The following is a 20,539-nucleotide window of genomic DNA, read 5'->3' as shown; positions in this document are numbered from 1 at the left end:
TGACCATGACTTGCATGCTAATATAAAGCTTAAACCTGATATTAACAAAAACCAACTTAACTTTTACAAAGGCTTCCCTCTTTCTTTTCGTTCTTGTTTCTTTACTTTTTGATATAACGTTTTACTTGACATTCAAAACATCTACACTGTACTCAAAGAATAAGATAATCTACCAGTTACTCAAATTCTAAATTTCACATAATACATCTCTTACTATTTTAAATTATACAACTTTCATTAGATCCTAAAATACATCATACTACAAATCTAAACATCAAATTGCTAATTTAGGATCTATACTTTTAAAACTAAAAAACAGCTCCTTCCAAAACTCGACTAAGGCTCCCTCTGCTCCAAAATAAAACCTGTTGACTAAAAAAGTGGAAGAGGTGAGCTACACAGCTCAGTAAGGGTAAGATACATAAGAATTTAATAAGAATGCATGTAAATCAAATCATTTCATTTTATAAATGTTCAAATATGAGAACATCTTTTCATACATAGCATTTTATACTATTTATAATAATAACTTATACGCTCTTCGTAGGAAAATAATTGTTCTCCATTTTCTTAAAAAAATAATATTACCAAAAACCTTTCGGATTGACAAAGTCACCAAACATGATATTGAATGTTTAACATCACATACATACATACATACATACATACATACATATATATATATATATATATTCTCATTACAAAATAATCATAAAATCAGATAATTGGTAACTTTGTCTTAAACTATAAACATCTTGACGAATAAGAAACTTTTCTTCATAAATTTCTTATCGTAAAATATTATAACTTTCATAGTACTTTACGTTTCGTAAAGAATAGATATCTGATAACTTTTTAACATAAACTTGTACTTTCATCAAAAACTTTATCTTTAGAGGACACTAAAACATTTTTATCAGATTTTTTATCTTTAAAGCATAATAGAACTTCATAAACTTTTATCTTTAAAGAATAGCTTTTCTTTTCCTCAAAAACTTCTTTCATGAGAGCTTTTAACTTTTCATAATGCATTTAAACAAAATCATTCTATCATAATCAATAATATAATATAGATGTTCATAACATATTGGTTAGTCCATATCTGGTAAGTCTATACTTGGTGCATGTGTACAACAGAGAAGGCCTCATCACATTTGGATGCCCTCGTGTGTATGATATTGTCCTCTTTGGGGGGCCTGATGGCACATCCCCTCAAGGTTTTGTTCCTCCCTGCCATCTGTACACATTGGGGAGAAGGCCTTGTTCAAATTAGAATTATGGGCAACCCCATTTCCTCCACTTTAAATAGCCAAACAGATAACATTTTCCATGGAAAGCCAGTAATTAACCCCTACTGACCGAGTTCAAATCACTAGATGACATAACCCAAAAACATTTCATACTTATATATCATACTGAAATTTCTTATTTTGCATAACATTTCATAATAATAACATTTTCATTCTTTTCTTTAAACATCATGTTCGTGGAAATTAGTAATGGCATCAATATACTTAAATCATATACATAGGGTTTCAAAAGCTCATGAACATATCATTGTCTGAAACATGATTATATGTCATATCTCTAATCAAAAACCTTTTAATGCATAATATACTTTAAAATAACCTCATAACTTACCAAATGCTCGTATAACTTATCCCTTACCTAAAAGCAGAGGAACCGAGAACTTAAAGTCAAGGGAGTTCAGACCTAGGGCTAGTAACACCTAAACCAAATATCAAAACTTATTACTATCAATTATTTCTTATCATAAACTTACACATTTATCTCAAAACCTATATCTTAAAATCAAGGAAATCCTAATCCCACCTCAACGAGGTTCCCACAAACATTTTAAGCACACGTCAACAAATGATGTACCAAATTAAAGAAAAGCCATCATTCTCATATTTATATCATATCTCCAGAGGAGTCAACTTCATTTCAAGATGTGCTTGAAATTAGGGTAATAATGCATGCATAAACATAAAAACCTTTAAGCATGGTCATGTAACCATATACACTCGCATGGCAACATACAACACGTTGAACAAGACAGCAACATGAAAAAACAGTAGAATGGTTTAGAACCCCTCCTTTGAGCACTAAACCTTGAACCAAGTTATACAAAATTAATCTATGATCTAGACATACTAAAAGATAAGCATATTAAATTATAGCTCAAAACATTTACAGTAACTTTAGAATTAAATCCTCAAAGTCAAAGTTATCATTTATTGTTTAATGCTCATTTTAGTAGTATAAACTTCACTTATAAAATACAAATGGGCTATCAATTCACATCCAACTTTCATGCCAATTTACAGAGCCACTCCTATGGATGTCTAGTACATTCCATATTATTTTCAGAGTCAAATCATAAAATCATGATTTATTAAAAATCATACAAGACAACATACTCAAATCTGTCATAACAAAATTTCATGCAATTTAGAAATTAAACCATTATTTTTAAATTGATTCAAATGTTATGAGACCACTTCCAATACAACCATACATGTCTTAGCATTCGTAAAAACTACTCTTAGCATCTTAATTTATTGTATACAATTTAATACATAATTTATCATGCATAAACACATAATCTGTCATAGTGGCAATTTTGAAACATTTTCTTGTAAAATTATAAAATAATTGCAAATAGCTTTATTATCATATGGGGATTTTTATACATTCATTAGACATGTTAGAAAACACTTATATACAGTCATTTAACCATTTAGAGCAAAATTAAATATAACAAAAATCCCAGCAGTAACATCAAAAGTACTCATCCTAACTTTTTCTTACTTCCTTAATCATATACAATCATTAATTAATAAATACCCTAATTTACCTTCAAAAAATCACCAACACAGTTTCAAAGCTTCTTAAAATAGCATATATATATATATATATATATATAAACTTACAAGTTCATGATTTCCTAATTTCACAAACCATAAATTTCAACTTTTAACAATCAGATTAGAGAACATAGAAGTGAAACTAAAGCAAACCATTCCACCATTAAAATACGCATAATAAGATGAGGTTTTTATTTACTTACCCACAAATTTTGAAGCTGAAATCTTAGGGCTAATCTTTAATTTCTTTCTTAGAGTGAGATATATGGTTTCGGTGAGAGAGGGAGGGCTGTTGGTGAGAGAGTGAGAGAGAGGTGCTGCCGAATAGAACAAAGAAAGAAGATGAATAGAAAAGAGCAAAGAAAGAAGAACAAAGTGTCTTCTAGTATAGCCAAGAAAAAATAAGGGAAACATCTTGGATGGGGCACGTGTTGGCCAAGAGAAAGAGGGTTGATTGGTCACCTTTTAGACTTTTTTGAAATTTACTTTTCCCCTCCTTTATAAGCTTATATTCTAGAAAAGCCTAAACACCAATATAACTTTACATATAAACCCTTACCTTTATAAACTTCTTTCTATCATTGAAAGAGCATATATCTTTTATAATATCACAAAAATCAAAGCTTTATGCACTTAAAGTAATTAAGATAATAACAATCATATAAACCCTTACCATAAACACTTAATTAAACACCAATAACTATGTATCTAATAACTCAACCACTTAATATAATTTTGTATATACTTAGTATATATTCATAATATAATTAACCCTTCAATTTTTTTATAATCTTTACAATTCTTATTCAAAGGCATTATAAAATAGTATGGTTATTAAATACTCTGCTATTAATTATAAAAAGGAAGTGGCTTAAAATAATAATTAGCCAGTCAAACACATTGTTTAACTATAAAGTTGAGTCAGAGTGTTACAATAAAAGCCCCAAAAAGCCTCTGCATCCGGACTTCTAAAAAGCTAGAATTGTAAAAATATTTGGAATTATGTTACAGTGCGATTCTACATTTTTATGGCAACTCTTACATAAACATGACTCTCTATTTTATAAATGCTTCAAAGTTAAATATTTTGCACAAACCCATTTCTTGGAAGCCACATGCCATGGATAGACCAAGATTGACACCGGTATTGCACCGCATGCAATTACTCCATTTAAAAAAAAAAAAAAAATTCTAACAACAATTTTTACTTCATAACCTTTTCACCTTTTACTTTTTTACTTTTTTTTTATTACTTTTTTAAACTCTTAATCTCAACTATTTTTTTTTATACATAATCTCAGCTATTAAAAACTATCACATATAATCATAATGTATTGTACATAATCTCAATCACTATCTAAATATGTTTTTTTTTTTTTTTTTTTTTTAAGATTCTCAAAAGCGAAAAAAAAAAAAAAAATTGTAGTTCTTTATATGAAAAAGCATCATAGCAGCCAAATCCTTGTTAAAGAGAGAAATTTATTAGATACTCCAGGAGTATATTCTCTCCCTCTCACATAGGGTGAATCCTATGGCGGGTGAAATCCACCCTTTTGTGAAAGAGAGAAAGTATACTCTCGGAGTACTCGATAATAACTCATTAAAGAGAGACACTTGTTGGGATGTGGAGAATGGGCATAGCTAAGACGAGGTATCATGTTGTTCGACAAATGGCCATGCAGGAGACATGGGATTGAGTGTTCTAATGGAGATATGGTAGGAAAATATGGACTAGTATTTGGAAGATGCACATTCCTAACAAGATAAAAAGTCTTTGGGTGGTAGGCTTGCAAAAATATTCTTCCCACAATGGCGAATTTGGTAAGTTGTGTTACAGAGAACACGGGCCGGCACAAAATGCGTAAGCTCATCCAAAGACAGTAGTGCATGCCTTACAGAAATGTGGAGCAGTTCAAGACGTTTGGTCAACTAGTTCAATACGTATACAAAAGTGCTCAGAGGGGCAAGTTGATATGATCCAATTGTTGGATGTACTTATAGTGCACTTGGAGACCCCTCTGATACTATTTATGGTACAAACTTGGTTTATATTTATGGAACCAACAAAGTTAAAAGTTCCACATCTTTTGAATACATGAGCTAGTGATTTGTTTGATGAGTATAGAACTTTTTGTGTGTCTACACTGAATGCAATCTATTACACACTGGTCTCCACCTCCTTATAATTCCTACGAACTTAATTTTGACGATGCGATCTTCAGTGACTTTACAAGCTCCAGGTTGGTGCTAATTAATGCAAGGGAACAAAAGGGGTTATGGTAGCACTTAGCCCTTGTTTGGAAGTTTAGAGAGGGAGGAGAGTAGAGGGGAGTAGAGGGAAGGGGAGTAGTGGGGAGGAGAGTAGAGGAGAATGATTCACCTCTACCTTATTTGGATGTTTTTAAAATTAGTAAGGGGGAAGGGAGTAATTAGCCCTTCCCCTTGTGTAATTTTGTTAATATAATAAGGGTAAATTAGGTAATTTACTTGGTCAATAGTTTATGTACTCTATTCCCCCACCAAATCTCTTCAATTTGGGGGAATTAAAATTGGGGGGCTAGAGGGAGTCCAAACCCCTCCAAACTCCTCCAAACTCCTCTCCCTCATTCTTTAAAAAACTTCCAAACAAGATAATTGCATTACTCTCCCTCCCTCTACTCTACTCCCCCTCCTTTTTTAAACATCCAAACATGCCATTAGCTCCAAAAGACCACAGGTAGTGGATGGTGAAGAAACTGAGCTCTTAGCTTGTCAAAGGGTGGTCGCTTTTGCCATTGAAATGGGATACAAGGACATCATCATTGAAGGAGAAAAGTGTCACTGTTATAAAAGCTTTGAATTGGCCGTCTGGTCCCAACTTCTCTCAACTAGGGGATATTGTTATGGATATTCAAAGACTTGTAACAAGTCATTGGTCCATATTGTCAGTAATAATCTCCTTATTCATAAGACAGCCTGAAAGGTTGGAACCCATGGACCAAAAGTGGTAGATTAAACTCGGAGCCTTTGAGATTGTAGAGTCTCACTTAAATCCTATAATATGTCTTCTAACTGATGTGTTTGGACCGGTAGTCTCAGCAACATGTGGAAACGGGGCGTCACGTTTAGCTGGGAGGCTGGGATGACAGTGACATGAGGAAGACCAATGCAATAAAATACTCTAAACACATCCAATATGTTATTTTGATGTTTCAATCTATGTGGATCAATCCATTCATATAATATTCATATATACATATTATAAGAGAGTTTTTGAAAGACAAACAATTCTTGTTACTATTTGTTTTAAAAATAGTAATGGGTCATGTAAAATTTGATTCAGTTGACCACTTGTGTGTGCCACTTCATCGAGGCAAAAGTTACAACAAAATTGTGTGGGAATGGTGTTAATCAGTATAGGATTGCAGTAACCTTATATGCACCGATTGCTGCATACAGGATAAGGTGGCAATTAAAGAAAAGTAGCAGCAAATTATAGGTTAAGTTAGTCATGTGTATCGCTCATGACCATTGAATACTTATTACTTCTCTTTGGTTGCCACCTTATCCTGTATGCAACAATCGCCACATACAAAGTTTTAGTAAATCCTCTCTCATCTTGGTAATGCACACAATGCAAACACAATTTTTTTTTTTTTTTTTTGCACTGAAATAATACATAACAGATAGATAATAACACACAAAAAAAAAAAAGATTTTCATTTTGGCAAATTATCATTTGTTCTTATTTGGGATGATCACTTATATCAGTTTTTTATTTTTTAATAAAAAACTTTAGTGATTCCGAACTTGTCATATACTGTTAGCCTTTTTGTTAACTCATTGAAAATAACACTTCGCCTACCCAGACAAGTCCAGCTGCACACTCAGATTTCATTATCTTTTTTTTAATTAATTTATTTTCATGAACCTTATCCCAAGAGTCGGTCTGCTAAAAATTATTTTTACTAATTTATTTTATTATTTAGTTTATTTTTGTTATTATTTATCTGTCTTATTACACTTCTTAATACTATTTATGAATTTTACGTAATTATTTCAGCTAATTACTTATAATATTTTAGTATTTTTTACAAAAAAATTTCGATTACAACCAAATAAACTCGTGTCAAACAGACCATAAATTAAATAATTGAAAGGAAAAAAAAATGACCCGACTTTTCTACAAGGGCCAAAGCCAGTTGGTAAGAAGTAAGATCAGAGAGGTGGCTATATATATGGCTGTATAATCAATAATGCATTTGATGTGTGTGTGGTCCACTCGCTCTCATTTCTAACCTCTAAATCCATTCTCTCTTTTTCTCTCTTCATTTTGTGTGCTCTCACAGTTTCCTTCCATGGCTACTCAAGGTCAAGTCATCACCTGCAAAGGTACTCTCTCACTCTCACACTCACACTCACACTCTTTTTTTCTATTCATTTACATATATATGAGAAAACCCAGAAATGGGTGTGTGTGATTCTGATTTGTTGATCTGTTTGCATAAACAATAATAAAATAAAATAAAAAGCTGCGGTGGCCTGGGAACCCAATAAGCCACTGGTGATAGAGGACGTGCAAGTGGCTCCGCCGCAGTCCGGTGAGGTCCGAATCAAGATCCTCTTCACTGCTCTCTGTCACACTGATGCCTACACTTGGAGTGGCAAGGTATAGTAATACCCACCGTTTTTTTTTTTCCCAAATATTATCGTTTTTGTTCAGATTCAAAAATATACTAAGTGGAAATTACTATGTTCATGAACCTCGTGTTAAATTTTGATACTTTAATGTAAGATTTGGGCGTACTGTGGAGATGCTTTTGTTTGACTGTTTTGCATTGTTTTGTTTTTTTCGTTTTGTTTTATTTTAATATAAATTCGATAGGATTTGAAACCTATGGTGTCCACTCAACGATGAATGCCTTTTACCATCATGCCTAGACACCAATTGGTTTCTTTGGTAGGCGGGATTGATATTAGGCACCTTATCTGAAGAAGCTAACTTGTAAAGTTAGACTTTTTTTCCCCCCTAAAAACAAACAGATCATGGGCTTGCTTTTTTTTAATAAAATTGTGGAAATTGCATGGAAATTCAAATAACCCATTTGTATTTCATTATAATTGGGCATTGGGAGGTTGGAAAAAATGGCAGGTATTGATGTAAACGATTGTAAGAACTCTTAGGGTGCATTGTATAATGGAACTGAACTCATGCTAGTGGTTGTAGTGAAAGGTGATAACCCTGATTTTTTTTATTTTTTAAATGGCAAAATTTCACATGATGGTTTTGTTCCTTCATTGATATATGATAAGCCAATCAATTCCATTGTGAAAATGAAGGGTTTACAGCATATGGAAATTTAGAGCACATTGTGGAGGGAGGATAATAAAATACTGCCTATTCCTTATGGCTTTGATTGAAAGTTACTTGTATGCATTATCAATTTCTATCTGTGTATCTCCCACATAGATTCAGATGTACGCAGACAAGAGAGAGAGACAGAGAGGTGGGAGTTTGGGTTTTTTTAGGTGTTGTCGGGGGGGGGGGTGGTTGAGGAGGAGAGGGAGTTGTGTAGCGTAAACTAAATGCTATATAGGTATGTTACCAAACTTTTGTGTGCGTTTTCTGTTCTTCTAGCATTGAGATTATTAATGTCATTGTTTTTGGATGATGTCTTTAGTTTCTTTCTTCTTCTGCTTCTTCTTTTTGTCCCTCCTTCAACTCAGTAAAAGAAAAGTAGTTAGTTTCTTATTATCATTTGTTCTGATATGGATTCATGTATTTGTCTTGTAGGACCCTGAAGGTCTCTTCCCATGCATTCTTGGCCATGAGGCTGCTGGGTATGTTAAGTGAACATGTATCATGTCAGATATTAACTTGTTATATTATGTTATGTGCTGAAAAAGGCATTACTTTATTTTGACACAGGATTGTGGAGAGTGTTGGGGAAGGTGTAACTGAAGTTCAGCCCGGGGACCATGTTATTCCCTGTTACCAGGCAGAATGTCGAGAATGCAAGTTTTGCAAATCTGGGAAGACAAACCTCTGTGGCAAAGTTCGTTCTGCAACCGGAGTTGGAGTCATGTTGAGTGATCGCAGGAGCCGTTTCTCCATAAACGGAAAGCCTATCTATCATTTTATGGGAACCTCAACATTTAGCCAGTATACTGTTGTTCATGATGTCAGTGTTGCAAAGATTGATCCTAAAGCTCCTTTGGAGAAAGTATGCCTTCTGGGATGTGGTGTTCCTACTGGTAAGAATTTACTACATTTATACCCTCTTTGGAATATCTTAATTTACTTTAAAGCGGTTAATCTTTTGGTTTATTATGATAGTCCTGTTTGATCAGCCCATAAATCCTTCATGTTCTCTTTTGATATTACAATTGCTTAGGGTGATTTACATTGGGCTTTTGAAGCCTATCCTCCTGTGCTATAAAAGTATTTTCCTTCCTGCCCTTTAGATAGATTGTCAAACTTCATGCAGAGGAATGTTCATCATTTTACTCAGCACAATATAACATCATGTCTGTGGAGCTTGTTATGTCAACTCCCCTTTCTCCTTTTTATATTTCAGCATTAGTGAGTTTGTGTTAACAAATCAATAAAATAAACAATGTAGTGGGTTTCAATTAGCTCAGTTGGTAAAGTCTCTTGTTGTTGAATAAGAGATTTGGGTTTGGCTGAGATTGATAGGTGTTTTGGCCGATATTCTATCTTTTCTATCAAAATAAAAATAATTAAAAAATGTAAAAGCTTTACTACAGATATAAAGGATGATAGCTAGTATCTAAAATATTGGAAAGGTATTGCTATGCTTTCCTTACTGTGGATACTTGTCTCTCAGGTCACATTCAACTCCTTTAACTGGCTAAAAGGCCAAAAACCAGTCTTTTTTTTTTTTTTTTTTTTTTAAATCTATAAAATGCCATGTCTTTCTTTATTCATATTTAATTGCATGAAAGCCAACTCATTAATTATTCCGTGAAATTTGTACTATTGATTTAGTAAGAGTTTTGAAACATTCTGTACTTTTGTTTTGGAAGAGTTTTAATTAAAGTACCTCCCACATGAATGTGTATTAGTGGATAAGAATGGATTTTACACAATTATCTGTGAATATTTTAAGCACGCAGTAACATACTTTTGAATTTGTTATCAACTTACGTTAAGCATTCATTATAGTTTCATTGGTAAATGGAAACCTGCACATATTCTGTTTTCTTTGAAGCTGGCATTGACAAATGTTTTGTTGAGATCTTGCCTATTCAGTATACATTCACATTTCACACGCATGAAACTTGTTTGATTCATGCCTTGCTTTCTGATATGTTAATAGTGTTCACCATCCCTTTTCTTGGTTGCAAAATAGTTATAAAAGACTTATAGACATTAAAATGTAGATGAATAAGTTGAAGACTCTAGTCATGACTTGGTTTTGAAATCTGTTGTGAAATACATCAGTGGTGGACCCCCCCAACAACAAAAGAAACTGTGGAGTTATTAATTATAGACAAAGTTTGGGGCTATTGGCTGGAATTTTTTTTGGGCTTATGTAATCACTCCTTTGGTAAAAGGCTTATATTTATCAACTTTGTTTTGCTATTCTTAAGATATATTTGTATGTTGGAATGTGGTATGGTATGAATTATAATGCCATAAAGTAGTTCTCTTTATCCTTTTTTTTTTCCTAAATAAATTAAATTATATAAGCCACTTATTATGTGTTGTCTTTTAGGTCTTGGAGCTGTTTGGAACACAGCAAAAGTAGAATCAGGGTCAATAGTTGCTATTTTTGGGCTTGGGACTGTTGGTCTTGCGGTAAGTCTCGAGTAGTCATTTTCTTGTACAGCTGATGTATTTAATAAATTATCTATTAAAGTAATTACCGGACAGGTTGCAGAGGGTGCAAAGACAGCTGGTGCTTCACGAATCATTGGCATAGATATAGACAGCAAAAAGTATGATACAGGTACATCTTAAGTTCTCCCTTTTTCTTTTCTTTTTTTTTCTTTTTTTTTTTGGTGTGTACTGGGTGATATTCTGAGCTGATTCAGTATAAAGTTTCCTAATCCTAACTTCTTTATTGGTATTATCCAACCTGGTATTGAAGTACATAGTTGGTTACAAGTTAATTATCAAAAAAAAAAGTTTGGTTACAAGTTATCATTTGAATGTTGCCATTCTATCTATTTTAATATAGGGAAAGAAAAAATTGTCATGCCCCTGAGGAGAAATTCTTTCCTAAGAATATTTGTGGGTCCCCACGCTCTACCCTCAAACAACAAAATAGAGTTACTAGACTACACATCCTACACTTTATTATTTTTTTAGCTAAACGTCCTTTTCTAGTTTCATCACTTGTCAGCCACTTCTTTTCTGCTGAATTGTTTTCTTTTTTCTTTCTTTTTTGTCTGCATGTCAGTCAATGAGTGAATGAGTTTTTTAGTTGTGATTTGTCTTTTGTATAAGTGTATTTCTTAATTAATTTATTCCCACGAAATTAAAACCATCTAACCTGAGAGAAGTAGAAGAGAAAGAGGCCCATGGGCAACTCTCAAGCCCTTCTCCAGAAGGAGTAATATGCAAAGGGAAGGATTATTTGATTATTAAACATGCAGCTTTCAAGTTGTTCTTAATTGCAAAGGTTGTGAACTCCTAGATAAACTAATAGAGTTGTTCTTGTAATTTTAAGGTAGATGGGTCTACCAACCTCAAAGAGGAATTTATGTTTTTATGAGTTCTTGATTATTTGCTTATATTGCTTTGTGACATGCAGCAAAGAATTTTGGAGTTACTGAATTTGTGAATCCAAAGGACCATGAGAAACCAATTCAGCAGGTTATTGTTGATCTCACTGATGGTGGTGTTGACTACAGTTTTGAGTGCATTGGAAATGTCTCAGTGATGAGGGCAGCTNGACTGCAAACCCAGTCATGCATCCTGATAAGTTGTAATTCCATGTTGCAAGTCCCCGAAGTTGGCGATCCCAATGTATGGTGTTTGTTCATCATTGTTGGATAAAAAAGGGAATTTGGCTAAAACTTTGTAGGAGAATTCTGATATTTAGAGAAGCTAAAGAAAAGAAAAGGATATAAAGACTTTTTACTGAGAAATTTTGTGTTTGTTCATTCATAAATCACAAAGTGCATCTAGGGACTGCGATATCCGCTCTTATTATAATATGCTAAGAGGTTCCTATTCTGTCATCTTTCCTTGAAAAGGTATTTGGGGTTTAAGGCACCTAAGTGGGTTTCCTTCTTTGTTTGGACTGCAGTATGGGGAAAGATACTCACTGGTGATAATTTGAGGAGAAGAGGGTTTTTCCTATTGTATATCGGTGTTGTATCTGTTGGTATAATGGGTAGACAGTGGATCATTTTACTGATTCATTGTGAAAAGGCTTATCACTTGTGGAACAAATAGTTTTTGATCTAGAAATGAGCCCAAATAAGAATAGATGGGTCTACCAACCTCAAAGAGGAATTTATGTTTTTATGAGTTCTTGATTATTTGCTTATATTGCTTTGTGACATGCAGCAAAGAATTTTGGAGTTACTGAATTTGTGAATCCAAAGGACCATGAGAAACCAATTCAGCAGGTTATTGTTGATCTCACTGATGGTGGTGTTGACTACAGTTTTGAGTGCATTGGAAATGTCTCAGTGATGAGGGCAGCTTTGGAGTGCTGCCATAAGGCAAGTATTCTGTGTGAATTTCTGGCTCAAATGGTATGTATATTTATAGAAGACTACTGATTTTCCAAAATCTTTTAGGGCTGGGGAACATCGGTTATTGTGGGTGTTGCAGCATCGGGACAGGAAATATCCACCCGTCCTTTTCAGTTGGTGACCGGGCGTGTCTGGAAAGGAACAGCTTTTGGTGGTTTTAAGAGCCGTTCACAAGTTCCTTGGCTTGTGGAAAAGTACTTGAAGAAGGTAACACATTTTACACGTATTTCTTTAACACTATAGTAAATTATTTGAACCTCAAGGGTAGCACAATCAATTAAGGATCACCCCTCATGAAGCAGAGGTGTTAATATGAATCTTCCTTTCCCCCTCCACTTGTGCCAAAATAACTTATAAAAACACTATAACGAATGCCATGAACTTATCCAACCTTCTTGTTCATATTGCAGGAAATAAAGGTTGATGAGTACATAACTCACAATCTGACTCTTGGAGAGATTAATGAGGCATTTCATTTGATGCATGAAGGGGGATGTCTCCGCTGTGTGCTTAAAGTGCATGAATAAGGTGATCCAAGTGTTCATCGTGAGTTACTTGTGAAGTGGATTTCCTGTTTTGCCTTGCTTTAATGGAAGTAAAAATAAACTGAGTGTGGATGCTATTAACTAGTATAAATGGGTAATGTGAAGAATTCCAAGTGCAAGTCCATTTCTCTATTACTGCCTTTGTCTATAAACTATATTTATGGTTATATGAATGGAAGTCCGGATCTTTCAATCTGGTACTGGTACCGAGCATGCATGAGATATGTGACACCATGACACGCCAAAATGTCATCTTCTAATGACGAGTGACAACAGAGCAAAATCATCCAGCAGGATTTTAAAAATAAATAATTAAATTTGAAATTCTATATACAGTTTAAGAATATGATAATATTGACGGTTATATTTGGGTTTTCTTCCCTATGAATTCTTGTGCACTCCGGTTTTCATCTAATTGGCATGAATCTCAAATCACTTTCATGCATCTTGATAGAGGTCATTAGTGTAAAACTTGAAATTTGGCAAACCGGATAATGTTGTAATTCGCAGAGATAGAAAGAGAGGGTATTGCTGAACAGAACCTTTTACAATGTGGATTTCAAATGACACATTCCAATGTCATCGTAAAAGTCTTGACACTTTCCAATTATTAATTCAATTATTGTATTAACGAGTCTTGAAGTTGTCTTAAGTGTCGGTCAACTCAATCAGTATAATTTCTTGTCTTCATACAAGAAACTTGGGATTAAATCCTCTTTGAACCAGGGGAAGAAGAGTTGAAGGGAGATGCTTATCATCCATTGTGTAGCTCATATGCCTGACCTCCAACTAATCAGAGACTAAAGAAAGAGGAGGGGGAGGATCCGATCAATAATTCTTTTACTCTATCTATACCGAATTGCAATTTGGATTATGAATCGGTTTTGGGGACCAAACTAGTCAATTTTGAAATGTTTTGGGATCTGGTTGGCATTAGGTTGAATCTCAGGGTATGTTAACGAAATTTACCCTAGAGTTTTAATTGAAAAACTTTGTAATGTTTTGAGTGTTTGACAAATTACAGTGAATACTATTTTAACACTCTGGATTTATTAAAGCATGAATTGTAGTGTTGTTTGGTAGCAATTTCTAAAAAATGCTCTAAAAAGCATTGATAAAATGTTTTTAAGATTGTTAATAAAAACTTTTTTTTTCCAAAATAAAAAATGTGTTTGGAATGGTATAACTCAAGCCACTTTTAGAAAATAAGCCCAGGCAAGAAAAGCAACCATAACAAACCCTACTCATCCATTGACTGCAAAACCCATAGCAACAATGATCCACCCACAACAAAGCCCACGCAAACCCATCCACAACTAAAACATGAAAAACAAAAATCCAGTCGTCAACAACACCAAAGACGAAAGACCACCTAGATAAACCCTCTACAATCTCTGTCGCCTCTCCCATGCCATAAGACCCACATAATTCATGTAGGAAAACCCAAACATGCACCTAACGTCGGAGCTAGGACTGGGAGTTAGGAGATGGAAGTGTGTGTGTGTATATATGTGTGTATATATTGTTAGTGAGTGTATATGTGTGTATATATGTGTATATATGTGTGTGTGTAATTTTTCAATTTGAAGTGAGATTATAAAGGAAGGGAATTTTAAAAAACTAAAATTTAGGATTTGAAAATGAATAAACTGTTGGGTTTAGTATATGCTAGTTTTTAAGGGAAAAAATGTATTAAATGTGCTTGAGATATATTTATATAGAGAGTGTGCTAATTTTTAGAAAAAAAAAGTTTTTCTGGNCGATCAATAATCTTTTACGTTATTTCATTTTGTTCCACTCTTTAGTTTCTAAACTACAGTTTCTATAAGTAAGCCCCTTAAGCATAGATGAGATATATATGACTTCTTTACACTTACTTACGTTGTTAAAAAAAAAAACAACAACAGAAGCGAAATGTAAAAAGGTAAGTTTAAACGCCCCCCCCCCCCCAAAAAAAATCTTTAATGATCTAATATTCTTGGAAACAAAGGTCCATGGATAAAGTTAAAAAATTAAGTTTAGTGTTTAAGGTAGAGGTAGTAATAGAGTTTTGATAAATTCCAATAACAGGTATAGGCTAATGTCAATTTGGTCCAAAAGATTTAGAAACTGACCAATTTAGTCCCCACGCCAACTTAGGCCCTAAATATTGTTAGCCAATTAGTCATTTTTTTTCAATTGTTTTAGACTCTTAGGGACCAAGTTGGGTTTTGGGACCAAACTAGTCAATTTTGAAATGTTTTGGATCTGGTTGGCATTAGGTTGAATTCAGGGTATGTTAACGAAATTTACCCTAGAGTTTTAATTGAAAAACTTTGTATGTTTAGTGTTTGAAAAATTACAGTGATACTTTTTAACACTCTGGATTTATTAAAGCATGAATTGTAGTGTTGTTTGGTAGCAATTTCTAAAAAATGCTCTAAAAAGCTTGATAAAAGTTTTTAAGATTGTTAATAAAAACTTTTTTTTTCCCAAAATAAAAAATGTGTTTGGAATGGTATAACTCAAGCCACTTTTAGAAAATAAGCTTTTAGAAAAAAAAAGTTTTTCTGGTAGTTTTTTTTTTTTTTTTTTTGTTGAATTACAATTTTAACCGTATTTTTTATTTTTTAAGAATAAGGATTATCTAATTAGATTGAGTATGTTTTCGACTTTTTTTAAGCTATAACTAATTTTCGGAATTCTCTTCTATCTATACTACTATTTAAGGGGCTTTCTCTATTTGGATTTCTTATTTTTTAGTTCAAAAATGCCTTTACACTCCTATGTTTTAGTAGAGACAAAACTAAAGGACAATCTAATAAAAATGTAACTCTAACTCCTACTAAAACATTGTCTAAAAAATAAGACTACTCATCTGTTAATTTTCAAATTGCTTTATCCACTTATAAATTAGATCTTAAAATAAAAATTATATATATAAAATAAAAACATAAAGTTTTTTGTTTTTGCTAAAAAAAAAGCTTCATCGCACTCATGCATCTGATGAGGTAGTCTATACTGTTATTTAAGAGAATTCCCCTGTCTGGATTCCTCAATTTTGATGCCTAAAATACCCTCATCATACTCACTTACAAGTTTTCAACTAACGGGGATAAATATGTAAATTAAAATTCTTAACTTTAAGACCCACAAACTCACGTACACTTTGTCAGTTTCTCTCTTTCTTCTTCAAATTGAAGACATTCCACATCCTCTTTCTTTCTTCTTCTACTTTCAAATTTGGTTTAAAAACAATGTCAGAGGCTCCAATGGCTTTTCAGATTTTGTCTTTTGCAACTTCCTCTTTCTTTTCTTTTCTTTTGTTTATCATTGGCTTTCTTTGAGTTCATACCTACCATAACTGCCAAGTATTCATAGTTTGAGAAGTACTTACTTTTGGGTGAATGTAATTCAGGATTCAAGGGTGTTTGAGGGTTGCTAATTACCTGTAGTTGACTTTGAAATTTCAACAAGGAATGTTTGTTCTTGAACTGTCCTTATGTTACTCTTTAATTCTCTGTGTCTACTCTAGACTATCGTAACCCCTTTCTATCTCTATGATTGACTTATTGATTTTTAGCATATTTTCAGGTATTGGCTCTACTTTCATATCAAATTTTTAAATTTTGATTTTTTTTTTTTTAATTACACAAGAACTTGGTGGATGTTAACCCCACAGCCTTGCCCTCCACCTTAACTTTTCTAAATTTGTTGTGGGCTTTCGATCTAGATGAGTTCTCTTATTGAAATTGTATATGGGTTTTTTCTTTTTTATTATTATTATTATTTTTTTTTTGTATATGCTACATTTTTTTGAACAAAATTATTAATTTTAGTTTTTTTTTAGAATTATATTAATTTTAGTTAAAAATTTAATTAAGTGAACAATGAGATAAACAATTTTATTTTTATCACAGTTGCTAATCCTATCCATTCAATCAGTAGATTAATTTTTGTCATGTGAGGAATGTTTTAAAATAAATTCAAATAAAAAAATTTAAAAATTAGTTATTTATTTAAATAGTTGATGATGTGGTGATAAGATTTTAAAGACTCCCTGATAGAGTTAAACTCTACAAAATCTTTATCTTTATTCTAAACAATTTTATCAGGATTTTCAGGAAAAAATATTATTTATTTCCAAACTTCCACATTTACTGTAGATCTCATCAGAAAGTTTTTTTTTTTTTAGTATCTTATCAAAATTTAAATCAAACACAAACTCTAACAAACCTATACCATTATCTTTAATAACACGCATGCTAGCTTTGGTTTGTTGATTAAAGTTTTTTTTTTTTAAAAAAAATACTTGGTTTAACCCTAATTCTTTTATCTCTCTCAAAGTTCACGTATACACAAATTTTTTGGATTGTATTGAGGAGTCATTGGAATGGAATATCAGATAAGTTCGGGTGAGAGACTTTACAAGAATTATTATATGATTCAAACCTCACATATAGTGGTTGTTATCTAAGAAATTGTTGTAAAAAAATTTCTTTTGTAACAGAAACTACAAATTTTACTATAACAAAAATAAATAAAAACTCTTCAAATTTTGTACCTTTTTTTTTATGGATGTGTAGTAAGCGTATAAATGTTAGGATTAAAGATAAGTACTAATAATAAAAAGGAATAGGTATGGACAAAAAAATACTAACACAAAAAAATGGTAGTCTTTTACCATAACAAAAATAAATAAAAACTATTAAAGATTAACTAGACACATTTAAAGATAAGTACTAATAATAAAAAGAAATAGATATGGACTAACAATTTTAACTTAGTAATACTATTATTTAAGCATATTTTATATTTTAGATGGTAGAAATTGGGTGTTGGAAAACATAAACGGCTTCTAATAAAGAGTAACTAGACACATTTCAATTGGCCTTGCACTCTACCACGCATATTATTTGGGATTGTAAAATGTACTGGACTAACCTAAGCTTAAATTTGATTGCAACTACAAATTTCTACATTTAAAAAAAAAAAAAAAACTTGAAAAAAGCAATATAATATATTAGTATTAACTCCAGTGGATAATCAAATTTCACTGGCTAACTAGAACTTGAACTTGGCCTAACAAAAAGGCATGATTTTGTTTTAAAGTGTGTCAAATGAGTCCAACAAATTTAGTCTAATTTTAAGTAGAAATGAGTTTGGGAAATAAAATTTAGAGATTTTCAAAATTATATTTTGGTCACATTGATCTAACAATTCATAACCTAAATTTAAATATATTCTCAAAACTTCTACCTAAAATAATAATTTAATAATTAGCTTCTGAGCACGCACTCACGTGCATGCTTAGAGGTTCTTCTATTTTTTGGAAAAAAAGTTAATAATTTCCATCCATTATAATTTGAGATTACTACATTTTCAATCACAAGAAAAATCTAGGGGTGTGATGAAAAATTATTTCACCTGCAAACGCATAATACTTATCATACTCTTAGGTTTTTTTTTTTTTTTTGATGATTGAAAAATGTAGTAATCCCAAATTATAATGAATGCAAATTATTAACTTTTTTCCAAAAAAAAAAAAAATAGAAAAGCAGTTTTTTTTTTTTTTTTTTTTTTTTTTTACTTTGAGTTTAATGTAATTTTTCAAATTGAATTTATCTATTGAATCAAATGTGCAAGAGATATATTTAAATAAAGAGTGTGCTAACTTTTAGGAAAAAAAGTTTTCCTGATAGTTTTTAATTTTTTTGAATTACAATTTTAACCTCATTTTTTTTTTAAGAATAAGAATTATCTAATTAGATTAAAGGTAATTTTGACATTTTTTGAAACCACAACTAACTTTCTGAATCCTCTTACTATATAGAGAATATATATATATTGTAATTTTTCAATTTGAATTTATATATTGTTAGTGAGGTTACACAAGAAACAATTTTTAAGAAACTAAAATTTAGGATTTGAAATGAAGTAAACTGCTGGGTTTAGTATGTGCTAGTTTAATATTAACAAATCATCAATGAAAGCAAAGATATTTTGTATCTTAATGCATTATAATGTTATCATTTATGAAAATAGAACTTGACATGTCGCTATATTTTTTTTATTTTGTATTTGATGAGTGCATCTACTGCTATGTAAGAGCAAAATTATTTTGTTTAAAATTCTTTGAAGGGCCATGTTGTTTATTTTTGGTAAAATTAGTTGATTGGGCTTAGTTGTTTTTAGTTTTGCTATTGGTCATTTTTGTTATTGAACTAAATTTTTTGGACTTGTTAATTTTGTTCTAGTTTTTAGATCTATAAAATTTGTAATGGCCTTTAGAAAATGAGAGTAATTCTAGTACTATATAAAAAGCCACAACATTTACCACAAGTCTCTAACTATCTTACATAACATATTGTGACTGGCTACTTGTCACTTTTACATGGACCCATCATTTTTTCTCTACCACTCTCAATTTGCCATGTGGACAATTATGGCAAAATTTGTGGTCCTAGAATTTTGTTATAAGGGTCAATGATACTGTCAAAGGGGTCAAATGTAATTTTATTGACGAAATTGCGAAAATTAGTACCTATATGTACTAGATTTTATTATTATTATTATTATTTTTTTTTTTTTTAAGATGGCAAGGGCCATTGCCCCCCAAATCCCAGGAATAGCTCCGTCCCTTGATGCACCCATTATTAACCAATCTATTTCTCAATCCTTGTAATCAGGGACAAAAAATCATCGCCATTTTGGACTCAGGAGAACATTCAACAACATTAATAAGTATTGTTTGAGAGAGATAACTAGTGATTGAGAGACAAAAGAAAGAGAATGTAAAAAATAAAATAGGAGATAGGAAAAAGAAAATGCAAATTAAAACCAAATCCAAAATTAACAAAAATGTCATTGCGTAGAAATAGCAATGAGGCATGTGCAATGGCTCCATTTATGGATATAATATTTATTTTCAAGCAGGTTGGGCAAGTTCAACTATTATAGTGGTGGGTCGGGTTAGATGGCAAGTTTAGTTTTTAAAAACTGCCAAGACCCGACGCAATCTCTCTCTCTCTCTCTCTCTCTCTCCCCATATATATATATATATAGTTATCTCTTGTTAGTCGATCTCATATCAAATTTCAGTTTTTTTTTTTTTTAATTAACTTCATGATCTTCATATGTTAATTTGGAAAATGTGATATTTTTCCAACATATTTTTAAGCATACACGGTGACATAGATACACTTGATTTTTTTTTTTTTAAGAAAAAGTTAAAAAAATACTCACACCATAAGGTCATGTACTTTGATATAATAGATAGTCAACAATTCTTATGATTTTTTTTTTATAATATTTATATTTTTGTTGCAAGTCCTTCAATAGTTTATTAGATTTAAAGGAAATATTTTTTAAAATTATTTGTAAATGATAAAAATAAATAAAAATTAAAGTTTAGTATACAACACAACTAAAACT

General features: G+C 31.8%; 1 protein-coding gene and 1 long non-coding RNA gene across 3 annotated transcripts; one reads left to right on the top strand and one right to left on the bottom strand.

Moving 5' to 3' along the window:
* Nucleotides 1-61: 61 nt before the first annotated feature.
* On the bottom strand, nucleotides 62-3,301 carry LOC136064364 (uncharacterized). Of its 2 annotated transcripts, XR_010625991.1 has the most exons (4): nucleotides 3,074-3,301; nucleotides 1,669-1,729; nucleotides 1,118-1,237; nucleotides 62-372 (listed from the first exon to the last, which is right to left on the bottom strand). It is a non-coding gene; the product is annotated as an uncharacterized LOC136064364 (long non-coding RNA). The 2 variants fall into 2 exon arrangements; XR_010625988.1 differs by lacking the exon at nucleotides 1,118-1,237 and having other exon boundaries at nucleotides 148-372.
* Nucleotides 3,302-7,094: 3,793 nt separating this feature from the next.
* LOC111990884 (alcohol dehydrogenase class-3) lies at nucleotides 7,095-13,261 on the top strand. Its single transcript, XM_065766017.1, has 9 exons — nucleotides 7,095-7,241; nucleotides 7,382-7,518; nucleotides 8,644-8,690; nucleotides 8,779-9,104; nucleotides 10,589-10,671; nucleotides 10,747-10,822; nucleotides 12,391-12,548; nucleotides 12,627-12,788; nucleotides 12,992-13,261. Exons 1-9 carry the CDS (start codon nucleotides 7,208-7,210, stop codon nucleotides 13,106-13,108), a joined length of 1,140 nt encoding a protein of 379 aa, XP_065622089.1. The 5' UTR covers nucleotides 7,095-7,207; the 3' UTR covers nucleotides 13,109-13,261.
* The last annotated feature ends 7,278 nt before the right edge of the window (nucleotides 13,262-20,539 follow it).

This window comes from Quercus suber, unplaced genomic scaffold, assembly GCF_002906115.3.
Source record: "Quercus suber isolate HL8 unplaced genomic scaffold, Cork oak 2.0 scaffold_24, whole genome shotgun sequence".
NCBI lineage: Eukaryota > Viridiplantae > Streptophyta > Magnoliopsida > Fagales > Fagaceae > Quercus > Quercus suber.
The sequence above is the reverse complement of the archived record's forward strand: the minus strand, read 5'-3'. Positions and strand labels throughout refer to the sequence as shown.

Bases quoted from the DNA above. Each gene is read 5' to 3' on its own strand.
- LOC111990884 (XM_065766017.1), top strand. From the start codon at position 7,208: ATGGCTACTCAAGGTCAAGTCATCACCTGCAAAG. The intron at 10,672-10,746 runs GTAAGTCTCGAG...ATTACCGGACAG, and splicing joins TTGGGACTGTTGGTCTTGCG to GTTGCAGAGGGTGCAAAGAC. The intron at 10,823-12,390 runs GTACATCTTAAG...TGTGACATGCAG, and splicing joins CAGCAAAAAGTATGATACAG to CAAAGAATTTTGGAGTTACT.